The sequence below is a fragment of the Neolamprologus multifasciatus genome, chromosome 23 (assembly GCF_963576455.1).
Source record: "Neolamprologus multifasciatus chromosome 23, fNeoMul1.2, whole genome shotgun sequence".
In the NCBI taxonomy this organism is placed as follows: Eukaryota; Metazoa; Chordata; class Actinopteri; order Cichliformes; family Cichlidae; genus Neolamprologus; species Neolamprologus multifasciatus.
Genome location: NC_140460.1, coordinates 32627646 through 32646734, shown reverse-complemented (window position 1 = coordinate 32646734; position 19089 = coordinate 32627646). Strand labels below are relative to the sequence as shown.

Here is a 19089-nt window from a genome sequence, read left to right as displayed (position 1 = left end):
AAAATAACGACGTCGTCTCTAGCGTGGATATGGGCATTACTTTTCTATTGGACAAAAGGACAGGTGCAAGATAGAATCAAACTTTAGGCTGGTTTTCAGCTTGCTTTGTACTTTCAGTTTTGTTTTCATATTATGTGTTTCAGGTCATTTTACAGAGTAACGAGCAGCATAACAAATGACCTTCTCCGGTAAGTAATAAAGTACCATACTGCATTACTTTTAAGAAGAGCCATATGTTCATTTATTTGAGTAACGACCAACACTGCTCCCCGCGCACCTCACCGCGGCTGTTTATTTTCTTCATCTCCCTGACTATCCCACTTTTTCTTTGCCCACCCCTTCCTCTGAATACTTTCCTGAAATAGTAAAAATTTGAATATAAAGTAAAAAAGGGAAAAATATTTCTAAAATATATGTAAAAATATTCAATTCAGTTTCAGTTCAGGTTTCTTTATATAGCTCCAAATCACAATATTAGTTACTTCAAGATGACAAGGCAAAACCCTGACAATCAAAGACTCCCTATGAGCAAGCACTTGATGAGAGTGGGTTGGAAAATAACCCTTTTAACAGGAAGAAACCTCTAGCAGAATCAGGCTCATGGAGGGGCAGCATTCTGGTGGGGGGTGAGGGGAAGAAAAAGAGCATAGGGAGACAGGACAAAACACAGACTAAGGGGGAGTGATGGCTAAAATTTAGTGACGTGCTGCAGTGGTATATAAACATGTGGGATGTCAAAGGAGGTGAGTGGAAAATAAATGCTCAGTGGATCACACAAAGTCCCACAGGCAGTGCGAGTCCATAGCAGTACATGTAAGGATGGGTTCCAGTTACCCTGATCCAGCCCTAACTATCAGCTTTATCAAAAAAAGAACATTTTGAGTCTAATCTTAAAAGAAACAAGAGTGTGTGTGAATGTGAGGGGCAGGATTCCAACAAGGATGCAATAAAGTGAAGCCAACACAGGACAAATATTGTCTCGTTGGTGACAAATATAGTGACAAACATGGTCTTCTCTGCTTTTCAGGGAGCTTTTACAATAAACTGACAATAATAATAGTCCAGTAGTTTTTTAGGATCACTGGACTGAGAGTTAAAAATTTATGAATAAACAATCCATCATAAGGGATTAAATTATGAATTAAGGTTATTGTATTATGTATTATTATTGTTGTTAATTAGCAGTGAAAACAATAAATGACTTTAAAAGTTCTGAATAAACAATCAATACTAAGCTAACTACAGTTCCAGTCACATCACTTAATCAACTTTCATTTGTGTCACTGCTAACACCTGCGCTGACCTACTATTTAATGTCACAGTGATTGCAGTGCATTACCATCCATGCTACCATCAGTTCAAATGAACATTCTGAAACATAATGAATGTGTCTGACTGACTACTGGGCTGATCAAAGAAGGCTTCGGTAATGACTTTACTATAAAAGAATAACAAATGACCAAAAAGATACTGTTGTGTTATACTACAAATGCTGAGCTCTGTTGAGAAGTGGACCTGTTTCTTGCGTAAACATAAAGGAGAAAATACACAAAGGTATTTCCAAAATGAGAAACTCATTTGTTTCTCTCAGCTGCGATTCAGATCCAAGTGCTTTTTCACCCTGTGTTATGAAGCTTCCCAGACCATGAATGCTGATCATTCTGAGCATGTGGAAGAAGAACAAATCTTTCAAGTCCTGCAGTGACTTACTGCATGCACAACGTTGGGCTGAGGTTTTGAGGAAGTGCAGGACACTTGCTTTTTTCTGCTGAGGCTTATCCTTAATCTATTAGGCTAAATATGATACTGTAATTCCCTACACTTTTATTTCCTGGTAAAACTCACACATTTACCGCTGTTCATTAATTAGGGACACTTTTCACAGGGCAATGTAGAAAAAATCTAACAAAAGAAATATTTACATAGTTCATTCTCATGTTATTTACACAAAACCATGTTTGATAAATTATCCAGAAGAAACCCACATTATGTGTTGCATCCACAAGAGGAGAAAAATTAAACAAAAGCCAGCCTAGTTCTACATTTATTTCAGTATGAACGTCTCTTTGAAAAGTCTACCATTATTATCAAAATGGTGAATATCTGAAGCCTAGTTGAACTCATCTAGGATACAGAATTATGGAACTTTGAATCTTCAATGTTTGTTTGAGACAAGCTGCAAGTGTTAGCCTAGCTAATGTGATTTATAATCATACTGTTACCTGTAACTTTTATTTGTACCTTTAACCGTGTTCATTTTTGATTGTTTTTTATCATTATTGTTTACATTTGTTTTCATAAATGTAAAAAAACGTATCACAGCCACAGAAACCGCCATACGGATTAATAAATTATCACAGACAGAAGCAGAGAAAATCAGGATTAAAGTCTCAGCCACCCTCTCCAGTGCCAAAGTCCCTCCATCTAACCTCACAATACAAGAAAAGAAGGCCGTCGCTTCCCTGAGCAAAGACCACAACATCACTATATTACCAGCTGATAAAGGAAGGTGCACCGTGGTCCTAAACACAACGGATTACCACACAAAGATCACTACTCTCCTCAGTGACAACGATACCTACGAAGCCCTAAAGCGAGACCCCACAAGCAGCTAAGAAAGAAAGTTATAGCTTGCCTTCAAGACCTTGAAAAGGACAAAATCTTGTGGGGAACACCCCACATCACATCAAGAACTCCACCGACTTCACCGACAATGTCCAGAAACTTACCCTGGATCCAGATGAAACCATGGTGTCCTTTCATGTAGTCTCTCTCTTCAGTTGCATACCCACAACGGAGGTAGTGGAGACTGTCAGAAAACGACTACAAGAAGACAGCTCCTTGGAGGACAGGACCAACTTCACATCCGATCAGATTTGCACACTGTTAGACCTCTGCCTCACCACTACATATTTCAAATACAACGAGGGTTTCTACAGACAAAAACATGGCTGTGCCATGGGCTCCCCCGTGTCACCTATTGTAGCCAACCTTTACATGGAGGAAGTGGAAAGGAAGGCTCTTGGCTCTTTTAAAGGGAGAGTACCCAGCCACTGGTACAGATATGTAGACGACACCTGGGTCAAAATCAAAACACAAGAAGTGGAATCCTTCACTGCTCACATTAACGCTGTGGATAAAAACATCAAGTTCACCAGGGAAGACACAAAGGACGACTGTTTGCCTTTCCTGGACTGCGCCGTGCACATTGAAGAGAACGGCAACCTCAACATTGAAGTTTACCGGAAGCCCACACACACGGACCAGTACCTCCTGTTTGACTCCCATCACCCTCTGGAACACAAACTTGGAGTAATTAGGACCCTACACCACCGGGCAGAACATGTTCCCTCTAAGCCTGAAGGGAAAAAGAAGGAACACACACGTAAAGGAAGCACTCAAAACATGTGGTTATCCTAATTGGGCATTTTTAAAGTCAGCAAAGAGGCACAGAAAAGAAGATCAGACACCAGCGAGGGAGGATAAGAAGGACAGACGCAACAACATTGTCATCCCCTATGTAGCCGGTGTATCAGAGAAACTCAGGAGGGTTTTCTCCAAGCATGACATCCCAGTGCATTTCAGACCCAGCAACACACTCAGACAGAAACTGGTTCACCCAAAAGACAAAACTCCAAAACACAAACTTAACAACATGCTGTACAGTGCAGCGAGGAATGCCCAGACCTCTACATTGGAGAGACCAAACAGCCACTTCACAAGCGCATGGCACAACATAGAAGAGCCACCTCCACGGGAGAAGACTCAGCAGTCCATCTGCATCTTAAGGACAAAGGACACTCTTTCGAGGATGCCAATGTTCACATTTTGGACAGAGAGGACAGATGGTTTGAAAGAGGAGTGAAAGAAACCATTTATGTCCACTGTGAGCGACCATCTTTGAACAGAGGCGGTGGTTTACGACACCAACTCTCTGCCATCTATAATCCAGTTTTGAGATCCCTTCCCAGACGCCTTAACGCCCACTCACACCCTGGGCCATCTGACCTCAGGAAATCACATGATAGGGTGGGGCCAGGTTTCACAATGAACTCACCCGAAACTCTGGCTGATTGTGACCCACACCCGTTTTCACACCTTGGCTCATGTGATTAGGTAGAGGATCATCAGGGGGTCCTTTGTCCCTCTTTGGGGGGAAACTCCCACTAGGTTTAAATCTGGGACTCTCCAGCATCTGACCCTCAGAACTGAAGAAGCTTCTCAGATGAGAGGTGAAATGTCTTCAAGCAACTTAAAGAAGTCCAGATGCTTTTCTTTCCAAGCTCCTTAGACAACTGTCATTTGGTTTTCCATCTTTCACTGGGACTGATAACTTCACAAGTCTGGCTTGATTTTCTTCTGAAGGCTCACTTGAGTTACCTGCAACTCCTCAGCTAGAGCTATAAAGTTGGGAAACTTTATAGCTTTTTTTTTTTGCTTCTTCTGTGCCCAAGATGTGGTGCTTTACAGCCCATCAGTAATCGTTCAATAGATTAGACCGCTTATATGTTCTAATCTGAACATTCAGATTTTTGTATTGTTAAAAAACCCAGTCAACAACAGAAAACATTCAGTGAATGGTTACCTGTGAGGGGGTGGATGGAGAAGGACTCATGGGGCTGAATAATATGCACTTGAAACTCAAAGCCAATGGGACAGCTACATCTCAGAGGAATAGCATGGCAAACACTAGCGACAAGGAAAGAAAGACAGAGATGATATTATTTTTTTATGACTTGACATCAATGGGTGAATGAAATCATGGCTGGCTGCATGGAAGAATACAAGGAGACAGGCAAGACCTCAGGCAAGACCTCAGGCAGATATGAGGTCAAAATAAACCAGTCCATCATAGAGACTAACATGAAGCACACACACACACACCTTTGTCCGAGTGCTACAGCTGGTAGGTCGATATGAGTAGGGATGTGCAGGTCATCGATGACAGGGTAAGCATGAACTGGAATTAACAGGTTATCTTCCCCCTGAGAAAGGGTGTAGGCAGGTTGAATGAACAAAATCAAGAGAAAACATAAGGAAGAGGATATGAAGTGTGAAAGAAGCACAGAAAAAAAAAGAAAACAGTTCTCAGAGTAAAGATCGAGGTAGATAAGTTAAAGCAGGGAGTAAATCCTGCTTGTTTAAATGTTTGCTAAACTCCATAAGTAAGATGCATGTTACACCAGCTAGCTCCTGCAGGGAGTCACAGTGTAAATTCTGCGAAAATCAACTTCTCTTTAATGCCTTGGGTGGAACGATTTAAGCACAAAACAAACAGCATTAGCACACTGCAGCTGACTCCCTGCCAAACAGTAACAGAGTGCCACAATGGCACAGAAACTGTTGGAACCTAACCTTACAGTGAACTCGAATGCAGTCATAGAAGTAACGCCACTCATCAGGACAGAATCCGACCTTCAGCGTGTAGGCGAGGCCTGGGATGAGTCGATACTGGAAGGAAAACAGATGGAACAAGACTGAATCATCAGAAACAACACTGATTGCACTCATGGCCAAGTGGAGTTATAATCTTATATTCAGGTCAGCAATTTGGAACGATGAAAAAAAAAATACCTTTTTGGTATAAGTTGTTTGGAAGTACTTGGTTTGGGTGGGAATTACATGAATATTCATAACTTCAGATGAGATGTTGATTAATTTCTGATGGAGAGGAAGAGGAGAGGAAAAAAATCATTCATTCCACCTAAAATGTGCACTTGAGAAAGCCATTTCCATAATCCTGGTGCTTACAGTGCTCAACCATGCTCACAGGGTGTAAAATCAGTCCCCCATTCACTTTAAATTACCCTAATGGAAACCAAATGAGAGGACTTGATGATGCAATAGGATTCTTTAAATTATTTTAATGTTTTGTAAAGAAAATACAAATTGAATCTGTTTGTGTTTGAAGTTATTGTTTCTTTAAAATGCAATCAAGGACAAAATGTCTGTAATCAAAAAGAAACTTTAGAGCAAAAGTACTGACGATGTTTTAAAAATGTTTTATTTGTGGAAAAAAGTTGATTCAAATCCAATGATTTAATTAGATGCTATATATTTTGTTTCGTAATCAAAATCAAATCTAATGTTTTTGTTTTCAAACCAAAAATATTTGTCTGTGAATCCAAAAACGTTTTGTTTGCACAAGTTTTCCTTTGAAATAAAAACTTTATTAGCAAACAAAATGTTTTTGAATGAGTTGGTTTTATTAGAAACCAAACCTTCCAAGTTTTTGTTTTCAAATAAAACATTTTTGTCTCTGAATTAAAAAAAATTGTTAATGAATGCAAATCTGTTGTTTACAAATCCAAAGGTTATGTTTGCCAAAAATGTTTGTGTGTGAATCCAAAAGTTTAACTAGAAACCCCAGAATTGTTTTTGTAGTCTAAAGTTTTGTTTTTGCTTGTGGATCCAATTAATTCAAACATTTTCCTTCAGCTGCTAGACGTATTTTGGCCTATTTAAATATAACAGACTGTCAAACAAATACAGTCTGCATTCATTTGGACGCAACATGCTCGCTGCTACTGAAACTGGTAATGATAAATCTCATATACTTCATATATTTCATTGTAGGTCCCCACTCATGATTCACATTATAATAACAGTCTTATTTTAGCTACAGTAAAACATTTGTGTTTGACTGCATAATAAGACACAAAGCAACTCCACATCTCCGGCGGGTGCCAAAACTGAGGTCTGGTTAGTGCTGACTGCAAAATTCAACAAAAACAACCAGAGGCCTTGACCCAACACCATCTCTATTGTCTGCCTGACACAGCTGTGGTAATTCTCCACAGAGGAGATCTGAGCACTATCTTCTCCATCATATCTATATAGTGTCTTCACAACCATTAATATTAAGCTACCTGCTCAAATGAGGTGTCACATGTCACATTTATCAAGTACATTCCTATTACAATAACTCCAAAATAAAGAGACAAAAACCACATAACACCTGCCCTGTGATTTAGCTACATTATTTGCTTTTTGGAAAGTAGTAAGAGAAAACAGCAGGACTTTCCTTACCAGGATTTTTACATAATCCTTGCCGAGCTCAAAGCCACTGAAGTGAAGCTCAGAGGGCTCTGCTTGGATCAGGCTGTTGCTTTTCAGGTTAGCATAGATTTCTACAAGAAATACATAAATAAATAAACAGAAATCTCAACCTAAGTTGTCATTGTAAAATCAAGTACTTAGTATCACTGCTTCCAGAAAACTGCAATTATGAATTCTATCGAGGATTTCAGAGGTCATGGTTAATATGTACTTGACTCCAGCAGATGATTGGGGATGTTGCCTCTGCTCTGGGTCGCCTCCACCAGCTGGCTCAGAGGTAGAGATGCCCTCCTCCTCAGGGGCTCTGAGAGCCTCTGTGCCCCAGACAGAGCCACCTCCATCCTGGCAAACGATGAGCCCTTGCTCCTCACGAGAGGGACGACAGACGGTCGGAGGACAGTCACTGCGACATCTGAAGGCATCATCAGAGGAAGGGTTATGAAAGAAAGACGGCGATTATTTTTCTCTTTTCTTTTTTTATGTAAGGAAAATAGAGTTAATTTAATAAAGTCACTTTCTGTTAGACTCATTAACGCATTCACTATAAAACTGAGAAATTACAAACTCACGTGCGATGCTAGGAATGCTAAAAATTGCAAATAACCCATGTACTGTTGACTATTAATATGAATAATTCGAAATAACTTTAAAAGCTTCATATAAATAGTTTTGTTAAAGCCTCTTAAAAAAACAGGACTTACTTATGTAACAGACGGGCGGGTGCGTTTATTTATTCAAATACAGCAGTCGTGTTTCGTGTATTTTCGTGACACGGGTATTTCGCTTCAACACCTTACTGCTGTTGTCAAACGCGGCCGTTGCCGTGGTGACCACCAAACTCTGAAGGGGTGGGACAAATATCCTGATTCGTCGGCTGTCTGTGTTGTTAGATCACGTCAATAATCCGATGTTAGGCGGGAAGCTAAACATTTTACTTTCAAAATAAAAGTCAAGCTTCAAGCTTACGTGCTGTTATTTGTTTGAATACGTTTACTACACAGTAAATCAATATATATATAATAATTAAAACTTAGATTTTCTATGGATATGTTGCTAAATATATTTGCAGATGTCCTATTACTACGTTTAACAGTAAATAAATGAACACTTTGAAAGTCGTGAAGGACGTTTTCATTGTATTAGCGCGACCTTGATAAAAGCCCCTATCACACTGTCCTGAGGCATACCCTGCGTGATTATCAAGCCAAAGAGGCGCATGTTTGATTTTCCGACTTCACGCATTTGCTGTATAGCAGCCATGCTAATTTTTCATTCTAATCATATATACACCCTGGGATTTGGACGCAAGTACACATTTTAATGGAGAAAATCAAAGTTTTTGACCTAATGATAAAACTTGGATTTATTTGGGTTTTACTTTTCCCACAGGTGAGAAAAAAGAGGCATGCTTGTTTAGTTTTTTTTTTTTTTAATCTATGATAAATCAGCAGAGCCCGATGTAATCTTTCCTTAAAAACAGGCAAAATCGTCACCAGTCTGTCATCCTAATGTTCGCCTTATGAGAGAGGAAGAAAAGTGCATGAAAGATTTGCTACTTTCAACATCATACAAAACAGCTGGTAAGTCAATACGGTTTCTAAATAGTCTCTTTCCGCTCTGTCGTGACATGTCAAGGACAGGTGCTTGGTGGAAAGTGCCATGAGGGAATACTAGTCATATCTGAAATTAATGAGATTTTTAAACTTTTTTTTTTTTTTAACTTAACGGTATTTTATCGACACCTGCTGGTTACATAACATACTGCAACAAATATTAATTCTGAAGTGGATCGTGTTTCACATTTTAAAATGTGGCTCCATTGTTTGTATGGAAACAAAACCTACTATAAAATTGAAATATATATTTGTTTTTGATCTACTAAGAAAACAACAGCGTACACTGCAAGGGAATGTGGGACGACTTGAACTGCTGGCCACCGGCTTTTCTTGGGGAAACTGTTTCACAACCTTGTCCAGAGTTTTTTAATTCAGGAGGTACTATGCAAACACACACACACACCAGCACTCACTTGCACCTATTATTTATACTACATTGCACCTGTTAAATATTTGCCAGTAACCTAATTTGTTTTCATAAGGAAATTAAACACCTACTCCCTCTCAGGGTCTCTATCCAAACACTACGCCATAAAATACATGTGTACATAGGACACCGGGTAACATTTTAGTGGTAGGTTTACTCTGGGAGATAACTTTGATAAATTTTGAAGTGCCTGAAGAGGAAAATAAAAGGTTCTGCATGTCTTTTGGTAGATTATACAATAAACACAGATGTCAGGTTCTTTTTTTTTCTTTCTTTGTACACACAGGTTCCCAAAGTAGCATACATATATGTATATATGTATGCTACTTTGGGAATATATATATATATATATATATATATATATATATATATATATATGCAAACTGCACTGCAATTTTTATATATATATATATATATATATATATATATATATATATATAAATTGCAGTGCAGTTTGCACACCAAGACAAAACTCAAGTGTTATTTTATTGCTTTTTACAGGTAAAGTGCATCGCAACTGCACAAACAATGGCTGGACAGACCTGCTCATTCCACACGAAGATGCTTGTGGCTACTCTTTCAATGAAAGTCTCTTATTTCTTGGAGAGGTTGGTGTTTAGATAGATAGATAGATAGATAGATAGATAGATAGATAGATAGATAGATAGATGTCATCAAACTGTCAGATGTCAGAAACAGGCTCAGGTCTGAAGGGAAAAAACAGTGCCTCATGGGAACTCTTCTAAAAGCCAATGCTTATCTCACTTGCTAAGTGATGATATAAACAGCTCTGCTTCCAGACCCACGCATTTACTGCTTTGGATGAGGCTCCTGTCATTTTAATCTTCTTCAGAGCTTTTGTTCTTTGTTTTGAAATAGACACATGGCCGTAACATTTTTCAGTGTCATTTTCTACACTTTTATGAGCATGAGGGCCACAACTTTAATGGAGACCATGCACAAACATTAACGACTAAGCTCGTGTTGTGGATAGAGTTATGCAGGTATTCTCATGACTAAGGTGATACCCATTTTTAGTGTCTTCTTCCTGATATATGATTGTGTTTGTCTTTGCTAACCACTGAACCTAACCTAGCTGCTCCTGTGGTAATATGCTGATATGTCTAAAGCTAGCTCATGATAGCAGGCCATTGTCAATGCCAACTAGCCCAAATGAACTGACCCTTAAAACAGTACTTAGTTTTACTTTTCCATTTTGCTTATGTTCAAAGTCACAGCATTGCTGTACATTTTTGGTTTATTTAGAAATGCTAGCTACAGTATATTCTAGCTAGCTAATTTACTGCTAACTTCTAATTCTGCTCAAACTTGTAAATCTGCCTTTTCATGGATCATGATATTATGTCTTTTTGTTTTTGTATTTTAAACCACTGAACGCTGATTTATTAATTATTCAAGCATAAAAAAAGCCACCTAACTCAAGGGATAAACTAGTTTTGTGTCTACACATAACTAATAACTTAACTAAAATTGTATCTTTAGACACTTTGTTACTGTCTGTCACAGAAGCACATCATTTATTCCCACTTTGAGTGTTAAATCTATGAAAAAAGGCTGGAGCATCGGACAAACAAAAGTACCTACAGTAGATGAACAGTATCCGACCACTTAAAGAAATTACAAGAAAGCTTGCCTAAGAGAGTTCAGGCTCTTTTGAAGAATAATGGCGGTCATATCAAATTTTGACTTTCAAGCTCGCTAGAATCGTATAATTAGTTTTTGCCTTGCATACTGCATTTCCGTGCATTGTAGTACATTTCAATAAATCACTGTGGTTATTTCCATTTAACTAGCCAAATATAAAGACATGAACCTTTGCACAGAATACATGCAGTTAAATAAGACAAATTATCAGTGTATTCTTAGTTTCCGTCATTATATTATATCATACTGCATTCTCATATCCTGCTGCTTAGGAAAATAATTGAATACCGTTGTCTATTCTTGATTCAGTCCTCAGACAGCCACTTGTATTTCTCCTATGTGAAGACAATGTACACAGTTGGATACACAATTTCCCTCATCTCTCTCATCATTGCCATCATCATATTCTGTGTGTTTAGGTGAGCAACATCTTGGCCTGAATAACTGTCAACCCTGTGCTTAAAGATGATGAATAGTTCCTAACCTCGAATTGTCCGTGTTTATATTTCTTCAGGAAACTTCATTGTACCAGGAACTACATTCACATTCAACTGTTCATTTCCTTCAGCCTGAGAGCCATCTTTATCTTCATCCGAGATGCTCTGCTCTTTACAGATGAAGAGATTTATCACTGTGACTACTATCCGGTAGCGATGGACCAGCGATTGTTTGATGAAACCCAAGTTCTGAGGCTTAATAGGATTAAAACTGTGTTACTGTTTTGTCATTTCTTCTCAGTTAAACTTATCCAAGAAGTTCTTGGCTTATCTTAGCTTATCATAAATGTTGGCAGTAAAGGCAAAAGAAAGAATGTGGTAATATGCTCTTTTGGCAGCGAGTAGAAATCTTCAGGAGTTAATTTGGTACTGAGGTTGTGATGTAAACTGCACGGACTCACTGAATTCTAGCAAAAATAGTTTTGTTCTAGAACTAAAACTATTTTTGATAACTTGGAATAACAATAAGCCTAACTCAAGTTCTTTTGTGTAATTGTGGTGGGGCAGGCGCCGTGTAAGGTCGTGCTGATGTTTTCCAACTACTCCATCCTTGCAAACTACAGCTGGCTGCTGGTGGAGGGCCACTTCCTATACACCCTTGTTAACCACTCCTTCTTCTCCCTGAAGAAACATCTGGCCTGGTACATCGTCCTCAGCTGGGGTGGGAAGAGCCATCTTCACCTTGTGGTGTCTCCTTTCCTAAAACTCAACCTCAGATCTATAATCACTGATTTATTTCATCACACAGGTTTGCCACTCATTGTGATCATGTCCTGGGGGTGTGCAAAATATTTTTATGAAGATGAAGGGTAAGGTCTGTTTCTCTCAGCCTTGCAGTTATGATATTTTCATGTCATGTATTATTATTTGACAGTTTTTTCTCATTCTCTTTTCAAAGATGTTGGGAAACCAGGAGGCATGAATGGATTTGGTGGATACTTCGAGTGCCAGTTCTTCTAACTATATCTGTAAAACTTTGGTTTTCTGTTGTACTTACATTTCACACATGAAGTGAAAATGTCTGCCATTTTGAATATGTGACAGTCATGGTGATGGTCTGTAACCATTGGCAACCACCAGTCATGAGGGAAAAATGAGTGCTCTTATTTACAGTTGGCAAAAGTACAGATATTCTTTGCATAAGTAGAAGTAAAGATAGTAAAAGTACTGACTCAACTTCTTTACTCAAGTAAAAGTGAAAAAGTACAGCCTCTGAAATGTACTTAAAGTAAAATTAGCTCTCTAAAGGACAATTCTACCATCTATTTTTAGGCAAAGGTAACTATATGCTATATTACTATTATATTGCCTCCACACCTAAACAGAAAAAAACAGTCAAGGGTTACAGTGAGATTCAGCAAGTGTTGGGAACCCTAAGATCTGCTGTAGTGGCTCAGTGTAAAGAAAAGACAAAAATGTCTAATGTGAGCTCCCGTAGATTTTCTTTGCGTACAGGCTGGGATCAGCTGACCTGCTGGTCACTCTTTATACTCTTAACCTCCATACCTGGTGACAGTTTGCCTTCTAAGTAAAATGTTCACCTTCCAAGATGTACTGGCTGGCATAACTTGTAATTTGAAGGCAAATATTCGCCATTTCTCACACTTGTATGTGAGAAGTAAGATTTTAAAGTTTATCCTGGCTTCTATGGGCAACCAGTGAAGCTGCTGAAGAACTGGGGTAATATGAGCTCTTGACGGAGAACGAGTTATGACCGGAGCTGCAGAATTTTGAAGAAGTTGGAGTTTATAAAGGGACCTTTTAGGGAGACCAAATAAGAGGGAATTGCAGTAATCAATGCGGGACGTAATAAGACTATGGACAAGGATGGCAGCAGCATGGGGAGTAAGGAAGGGGCGGAGTCGGTTAATATTACGTAAGTGGAAGCATGCAGACCGGGTTATGTAATTAATGTGAGGCTGGAATGAGAGAGTATTATCAAGTATGACACCCAAACTCTTAAGCTGGGGGGAGGGAAGGGTGGGAGAACGTTCAATGTTAATGGAAAAACTGTGGGATTTGAATAAGATAGAGGCTGTACCAACAAGTAAAACTTCTGTTTTGTTACTGTTTAGTTTAAGAAAATTGGAGGAGAACCAGGATCTAATCTCAATGAGACAGTTTGAGATGGAGGTAGGTGGGAGGGTTGAATTGGGTTTAGAAGAAATGTAGAGCTGGGTGTCATCGGCATAACAGTGAAAATGTATATTATATTTCTGGAATATATGACCAAGAGGGAGCATGTAAATAATGAATAAAAGAGGCCCTAATATTGAACCCTGGGGCACACCAGCAGAAACAGGATGGAGACTTGAAGAATGGTATTTAAATTGGATAAACTGAGTGCGGTCTGGACTTTTTGCAGCGATCTCATATAGAAAACTATTCAGCGCGTATATAAAACAGTTCCGCGTCTCCAAACCATAGTAAAGGGACCTCTGGCTAATATGTCGGGTTCCGTGTCAGGCTCATAGCCAAAAACTAGCTTTACTTTGTTGTCTCGGTCAACTTTGCAAGCGAGAGACAGAGAGAGGCGTTGAAAGGCTGCTCCAATGGAACTTATTGTTTCAGAGAAAAACACGAACACTGTGTACAGTCGAATCTTAATAGCTTACTTACAACTGGGTTACACTGCCCATAAGGTTCCATTCTTTAGGGCTATGCCTGTAACACTGCCTTCATATTAAATGATTTTTTGAACAATAATTTTTAAAATTATTTCAGCATGTCATTATGCGGGCCGCAGGTAGAGGTGACATGGATCGAGACATAGGCATTAGAGCTTCTTAATGTGTGTTTTGTTTGGGTTTCCAAAGGCGTGGAATTACCAAAAATAGAGAGGGCATAGCCTAACATATGAAACCGGAAAAGACCGCTGTGTAATCCATTTATTTCAACAAAGTAACTGTATTCTGAATACCACCTTTTTAAACAGTAACTGTAATGGAATACAGTTACTCATATTTTCTATTTTAAATACGTAATGGCGGTACATGTATTCCATTACTGCCCAACACTGGTGGCAACAAAAGCAATTACTGGGAGTGTTTTTGGAGTAGCACCTTCTTAGAATCCAATTTCACCCAGCGAGAACCCACAACCTCCATGAACCACTGCCACCCAGTTGGAAAATACGCATTTTTCTCTAGAAATCATTGATTGTATCATGTCCAATATGGCGGACAACTCTGACGCAAAGTCTACTTGAGAAGGGACTAGAAGCACAGAAGGAGAAACAATCATTTGCACTGCTTTTATCATTTCAGATGAACCTCATCTTTTTCATGGGGATTTTGAGGATACTGGTGAGCAAACTCAGAATGCCAGATGCACAGAGAAACGAATTAAGCCAGTATAAGTGAGTAGTGCATACAGGGTAATGTTTGCTGTTATACTTCTATGATATACTCATACTGATGGACCTATACTTATACCAATATGTTCACCTAAAGGTAAATTTGTAAACTCATTCAAAAAAAAATGAGTTTAAAACCCTAAAACCTATACCTGTCAATAGAATGTGATAAAACAACGGTTTCATTGTGTTGAAGAGTTATCAGCTGAAGTTTAACTAGAGCTCAGTCACACTGCTCTGTGACATAACATGCAGCAAGTCAATGCAAACTCTATTCAGCCAGGCAAGTGAGGGATGTCAAACTCATTTTTCATGGTTTAACCTGTGAAACTCCCTGTTCTGTCAGTGCAAAGAACTTTACTTACACGTTTAAATCCTGAAATATTTCAATATAAGAAAAAGAAGTGTGTCTGCATGCTTTATGTGCTTTGCAAACAAAAGAAATCTGCCAGCAGTTCTTTGGGCTTAAAATGTAAGGAATAAATATGTAAAATTACAGAAAACTTTCTGGCAGCTCATTGGCCACAAAGACTGCCCTGTAATTATAAAAGTGGAAGTTTTTGTTAATTCACAGAAAATGCTTTTTTTAAACTGTGGACCCATTGTAAAAAAACATGTTATGTCTGTTACGTAATCATGTTGGTGTATAACGGATGACGATGGGAGGAGGTCTTTATCAGTCATCATCAAAAAATACAGTTAAAAGTCTAAAGTTGTATGCCTTCCATCATATTTTTCAAAGCTGTCCAGCAGACCTGATTGGAGTCTTTGCCAGGCTGTTTCTGGCCCCAGGCCTTATGTTTGACACCCTTGATGTAGATTAACATATTCAGCATAATAAGTCCCCTTAAGGTGTCTGGGGTTTAAAAAATATATCATTCTGAATATACATCAGTAAAAAAAAACAACAGTAAAAAAAAATATATATATATATATATATATATATATATATATATATATATATATATATGTATATATGTATATATATATATATGTATATATATATATATGTATATATATATATATATATATATATATATGTATATATATATATATATATATATATATATGTATATATTATATATATATATGTATATATTATATATATATATATGTATATATTATATATATATATATATATATATATATATATATATATATATATATATATATATATATATATATATATGTATATATATATATATATATATATATATATATATATATATGTATATATATATATATATATATATATATATGTATATATATATATATATATATATATGTATATATATATATATATGTATATATATATATATATATATATATGTATATATATATATATATATATATATATATATGTATATATGTATATATGTATATATATATATATATATATATATATATATATGTATATATATATATATATATATATGTATATATTATATATATATATATATATGTATATATTATATATATATATATATATATATGTATATATTATATATATATATATATATGTATATATTATATATATATATATATGTATATATTATATATATATATATATGTATATATTATATATATATATATATATGTATATATTATATATATATATATATATGTATATATTATATATATATATATATGTATATATTATATATATATATATATATATATATATATATATATATATATATATATATATATATATATATATATATATGAGCTGTCCAGTGGGCAGGACTGGAGTCTTTGCTTGGCCAATTTTAGCCCCCTGGGACTTATGTTTCATACATCTAAGAGACTCTTAAATGTGATTCCTCCTGAGGAATAGGGGTAGGGCTAAAAAGAAAAAAGTTACACAGTAATGCACATCCAAAAACATTTCCATAGACTTAACAATGAAACTGCTGCCCCCTGTTAAAAACTTTGAGTGTTCCAGTTTGTGGAGGGTCGTTACAAAAAGTACCTTTAAGGCTAATCACACAGTGCTCTATGAGCAAGTGCTTGGCGAAATTGGGAAGAAAAACTCCCTTTTAACAGGAAGAAACTGCCAGCAGAACTAGGCACAGGGAGCGGCAGCCATCTGCCATCATCTGGGGGTGAGGGGAGGAAGAGAGGACACAGACAAACTGTGGAGTAGAGATGCAGCACCAGCCCTTCCCCTCATTGTTCTCGTGTTTCAGCACAACAACGCCCATCTCCACGCTGCCAGAGCAAAGTACGCCTTTCTGGATCAGGACTCAGAGCACATTCAGACACTTCCTTAGCTAGCAATTAGTCCTGGTATGTTTGCTACTGAACATGAGCCTGGGACAGGCTGGGTCAATGTCCCAGAGGCAGCCACAACCAATGACCAGCCGGACACTGAACTCAATCCCACAAGAACAGATCCAGACACTTGTGTAGTCCAAACACAGATGGGTGACTGTATCCAGGGAAACCTATAGCATGTAGTACATATTTTGACTAGTAAAAAGTTAGTTTTTAATAGTTTTAATAGGTTGTTTTTACTGTCACATAAACAAAAATGCTGATTTCTCCTCACCCAGGAGGCTGATCAAATCCACGTTTTTTCTGGTGGCTCTGTTTGGCGTGCATTACATCTTGTTCGTGTTCTTGCCCGTTGAAGTCAGCAGCTCTATGTTTAAGATCTGGACCTTTGTAGAGCTGGCTCTGTCATCCACTCAGGTAAACCAGGTGACACCCTGACCATTTCACTCAATTCAATGACAAATGTAACCACATGATCAGCTGACTTTTCTCTCTTGAAGGGCTTTGTGGTCGCTGTCCTCTACTGCTTTGTGAACGGAGAGGTGAGAGGTCTTCCCCTTTTACAATAAACAGATTCAAAGGAAAGTTTGGAACGTGCAGACCAACGTGCATGTGTGTACTCAGGTGCAGCATGAATTTCTAAGGCGGTGGAGGAGATGGAGGCTGACTCAGCACCTGCCCACCAGACGCAGCCAGCGTCACGGCTCCATCAGCCACAGCGGGACCCCTCACACCCAGGTGTCCCTGCTGCCCTGCTCTCCAGGCAGCCTGTCGACAAGTGGGCTCCCTGTGGACACCTTGGAGATGTGACTCAAGCTGGGATCAGCTCATTTTCTCGCTCGTCTCATCCATAGCATGACGGACTCTCACTTAGTGTTGACAGTCGACAGCTTGGCTGCTTAAAACAGTATCGGACGCTTTGTTTGGAGATTTAAAGTACTGACAGGAAGATTTTAGGAGTCGGTGAACAAAAAGCTACTTTCTCTAATCACTTTCTGCAAAATGTAGCTACCCTCTGTTACCCTGGCAACCTGTCCAGGGTGTACGTTTAATAAGCTCTTTTTTTTTTTTAATGGATGTAACATTGTAACTAAGCTTTAATTTTACTAGTGGGTGTGTTGAAATGTTTTCTTTTATGTTTTTTATTTTTTATTGTCCTACCCCCCATTTCCTTATACAGGTTTTGCCTCTTGCAAGGTGACAGTGCTAAATCAGTGTTTGCTCCTAATGACTCGCCTGGTTAAATAAAGCTTACATCAGCTCAGTCCCAGAGTTATTATGTTTTAGCATTTAGTTTTACTTCGTTTTGACTTTTTTCAATTTGCTTTCAGTTCATTTCCAGATTGGATTTTTATTGCATGACTCCACATCCACACCCTGATCAGACAACTTGTGGTACAATTTTCTACCAAACCAACAGATGATAAAACTAAGGCTATTTCCCCCCAGTAGTTTTGATTTCAGTGCTCCAAGTTCAAAAATATTTCAAGTTCACTTTACATTGTTAAAAAAATAAAATTTACAGTTTTATTTTACTTAACTCAAAGGCTTTTAATTCCTATTTTTAGTTCAGGTTTAGTTAACTATAATAACTTTGATCACAACACCATCTTGTGGCACAGAGTGAGTATTACACAAGAGTGCAACATACTGTTGATTGACCACGATTCGATAAGGAATGAATGTGAGGAAGCATTTAGATGTCAAAAAAGTGCCTGTATGAATGTGTGTGAGTGGATGAATGACATGTTGTATGAAGGTCTTTAAGCAGAAAGCAGTATATAAGAGCAAGTCCATTTACCATGTTGATTGCTGTAGTTATTTTAGTAACATTTTGATCAATTTCTTAAAGATAGGAAATTAGAAACAGGGAATTGTCAAAACCGAGTTAAAGGCATCCTGATTTTGTCATTAGCATAGCTGAAGCTCCTGAGGAGTATGTCCTGCAGCTCCCATAACAGCACTCAGCGCCATCTTTTCAAATACACAGCCTGGATTTTAAAAAAACAAGTTTTTTAAACTAATTCAGTTTGATGACCACGCTGACATTGTAGTATGTTTTATTCTATGGAGCAGAAGTGGCACCTCAGGCCGCTGCTTTAGCCACACATCTACTGCCCTCAACCACACAAGAGCGCTTCCTTCTTGCCCTCTGACTCAAGACGTCAGCTGAGATTAAGCACCACCACCCGT

The 19089-nt window shown here is 37.8% G+C and overlaps 2 protein-coding genes across 6 annotated transcripts in view; one reads left to right on the top strand and one right to left on the bottom strand.

Annotated features, from left to right (window-relative positions):
• cfap221 (cilia and flagella associated protein 221) overlaps positions 1–7898 on the bottom strand; it is a 29687-nt gene extending 21789 nt beyond the window's left edge. For all 4 annotated transcript variants that reach the window (XM_085150850.1, XM_085150851.1, XM_085150852.1 and 1 more), the window contains exons 1-7: positions 7761–7898; positions 7271–7471; positions 7030–7130; positions 5575–5661; positions 5356–5451; positions 4885–4985; positions 4586–4689 (exon numbers count right to left, since the gene is read on the bottom strand). In XM_085150850.1, coding sequence (XP_085006976.1) covers positions 4586–4689; positions 4885–4985; positions 5356–5451; positions 5575–5661; positions 7030–7130; positions 7271–7400 — 619 coding nt within the window. In that variant the 5' untranslated portion in view covers positions 7401–7471; positions 7761–7898. The remainder of the gene's footprint in view (positions 1–4585; positions 4690–4884; positions 4986–5355; positions 5452–5574; positions 5662–7029; positions 7131–7270; positions 7472–7760) is intronic.
• Positions 7899–8147: 249 nt separating this feature from the next.
• On the top strand, positions 8148–18397 carry LOC146492033 (secretin receptor-like). Of its 2 annotated transcripts, XM_085150857.1 has the most exons (13): positions 8152–8448; positions 8540–8639; positions 8943–9053; positions 9604–9710; positions 11077–11186; positions 11282–11414; positions 11772–11925; positions 12013–12073; positions 12163–12232; positions 14531–14622; positions 17175–17313; positions 17397–17438; positions 17521–18395. In XM_085150857.1, the coding sequence occupies exons 1-13, from the start codon at positions 8380–8382 to the stop codon at positions 17704–17706; spliced, it is 1374 nt and encodes a 457-aa protein (XP_085006983.1). In that variant the 5' UTR covers positions 8152–8379; the 3' UTR covers positions 17707–18395. The 2 variants fall into 2 exon arrangements, with proteins under 2 accessions (XP_085006982.1, XP_085006983.1); XM_085150856.1 differs by having other exon boundaries at positions 8148–8448; positions 11772–12073; positions 17521–18397.
• Positions 18398–19089: the final 692 nt, after the last annotated feature.

Excerpts from the sequence above, each read along its gene's own strand:
- LOC146492033 (XM_085150856.1), top strand. The coding sequence starts at position 8,380 with ATGGAGAAAATCAAAGTTTTTGACCTAATGATAAAACTTGGATTTATT. Across the intron at positions 11,415-11,771 it reads ATCACTGTGACTACTATCCG|GCGCCGTGTAAGGTCGTGCT; the intron begins GTAGCGATGGAC and ends GTGGTGGGGCAG. Across the intron at positions 12,233-14,530 it reads CAGTTCTTCTAACTATATCT|ATGAACCTCATCTTTTTCAT; the intron begins GTAAAACTTTGG and ends TTATCATTTCAG.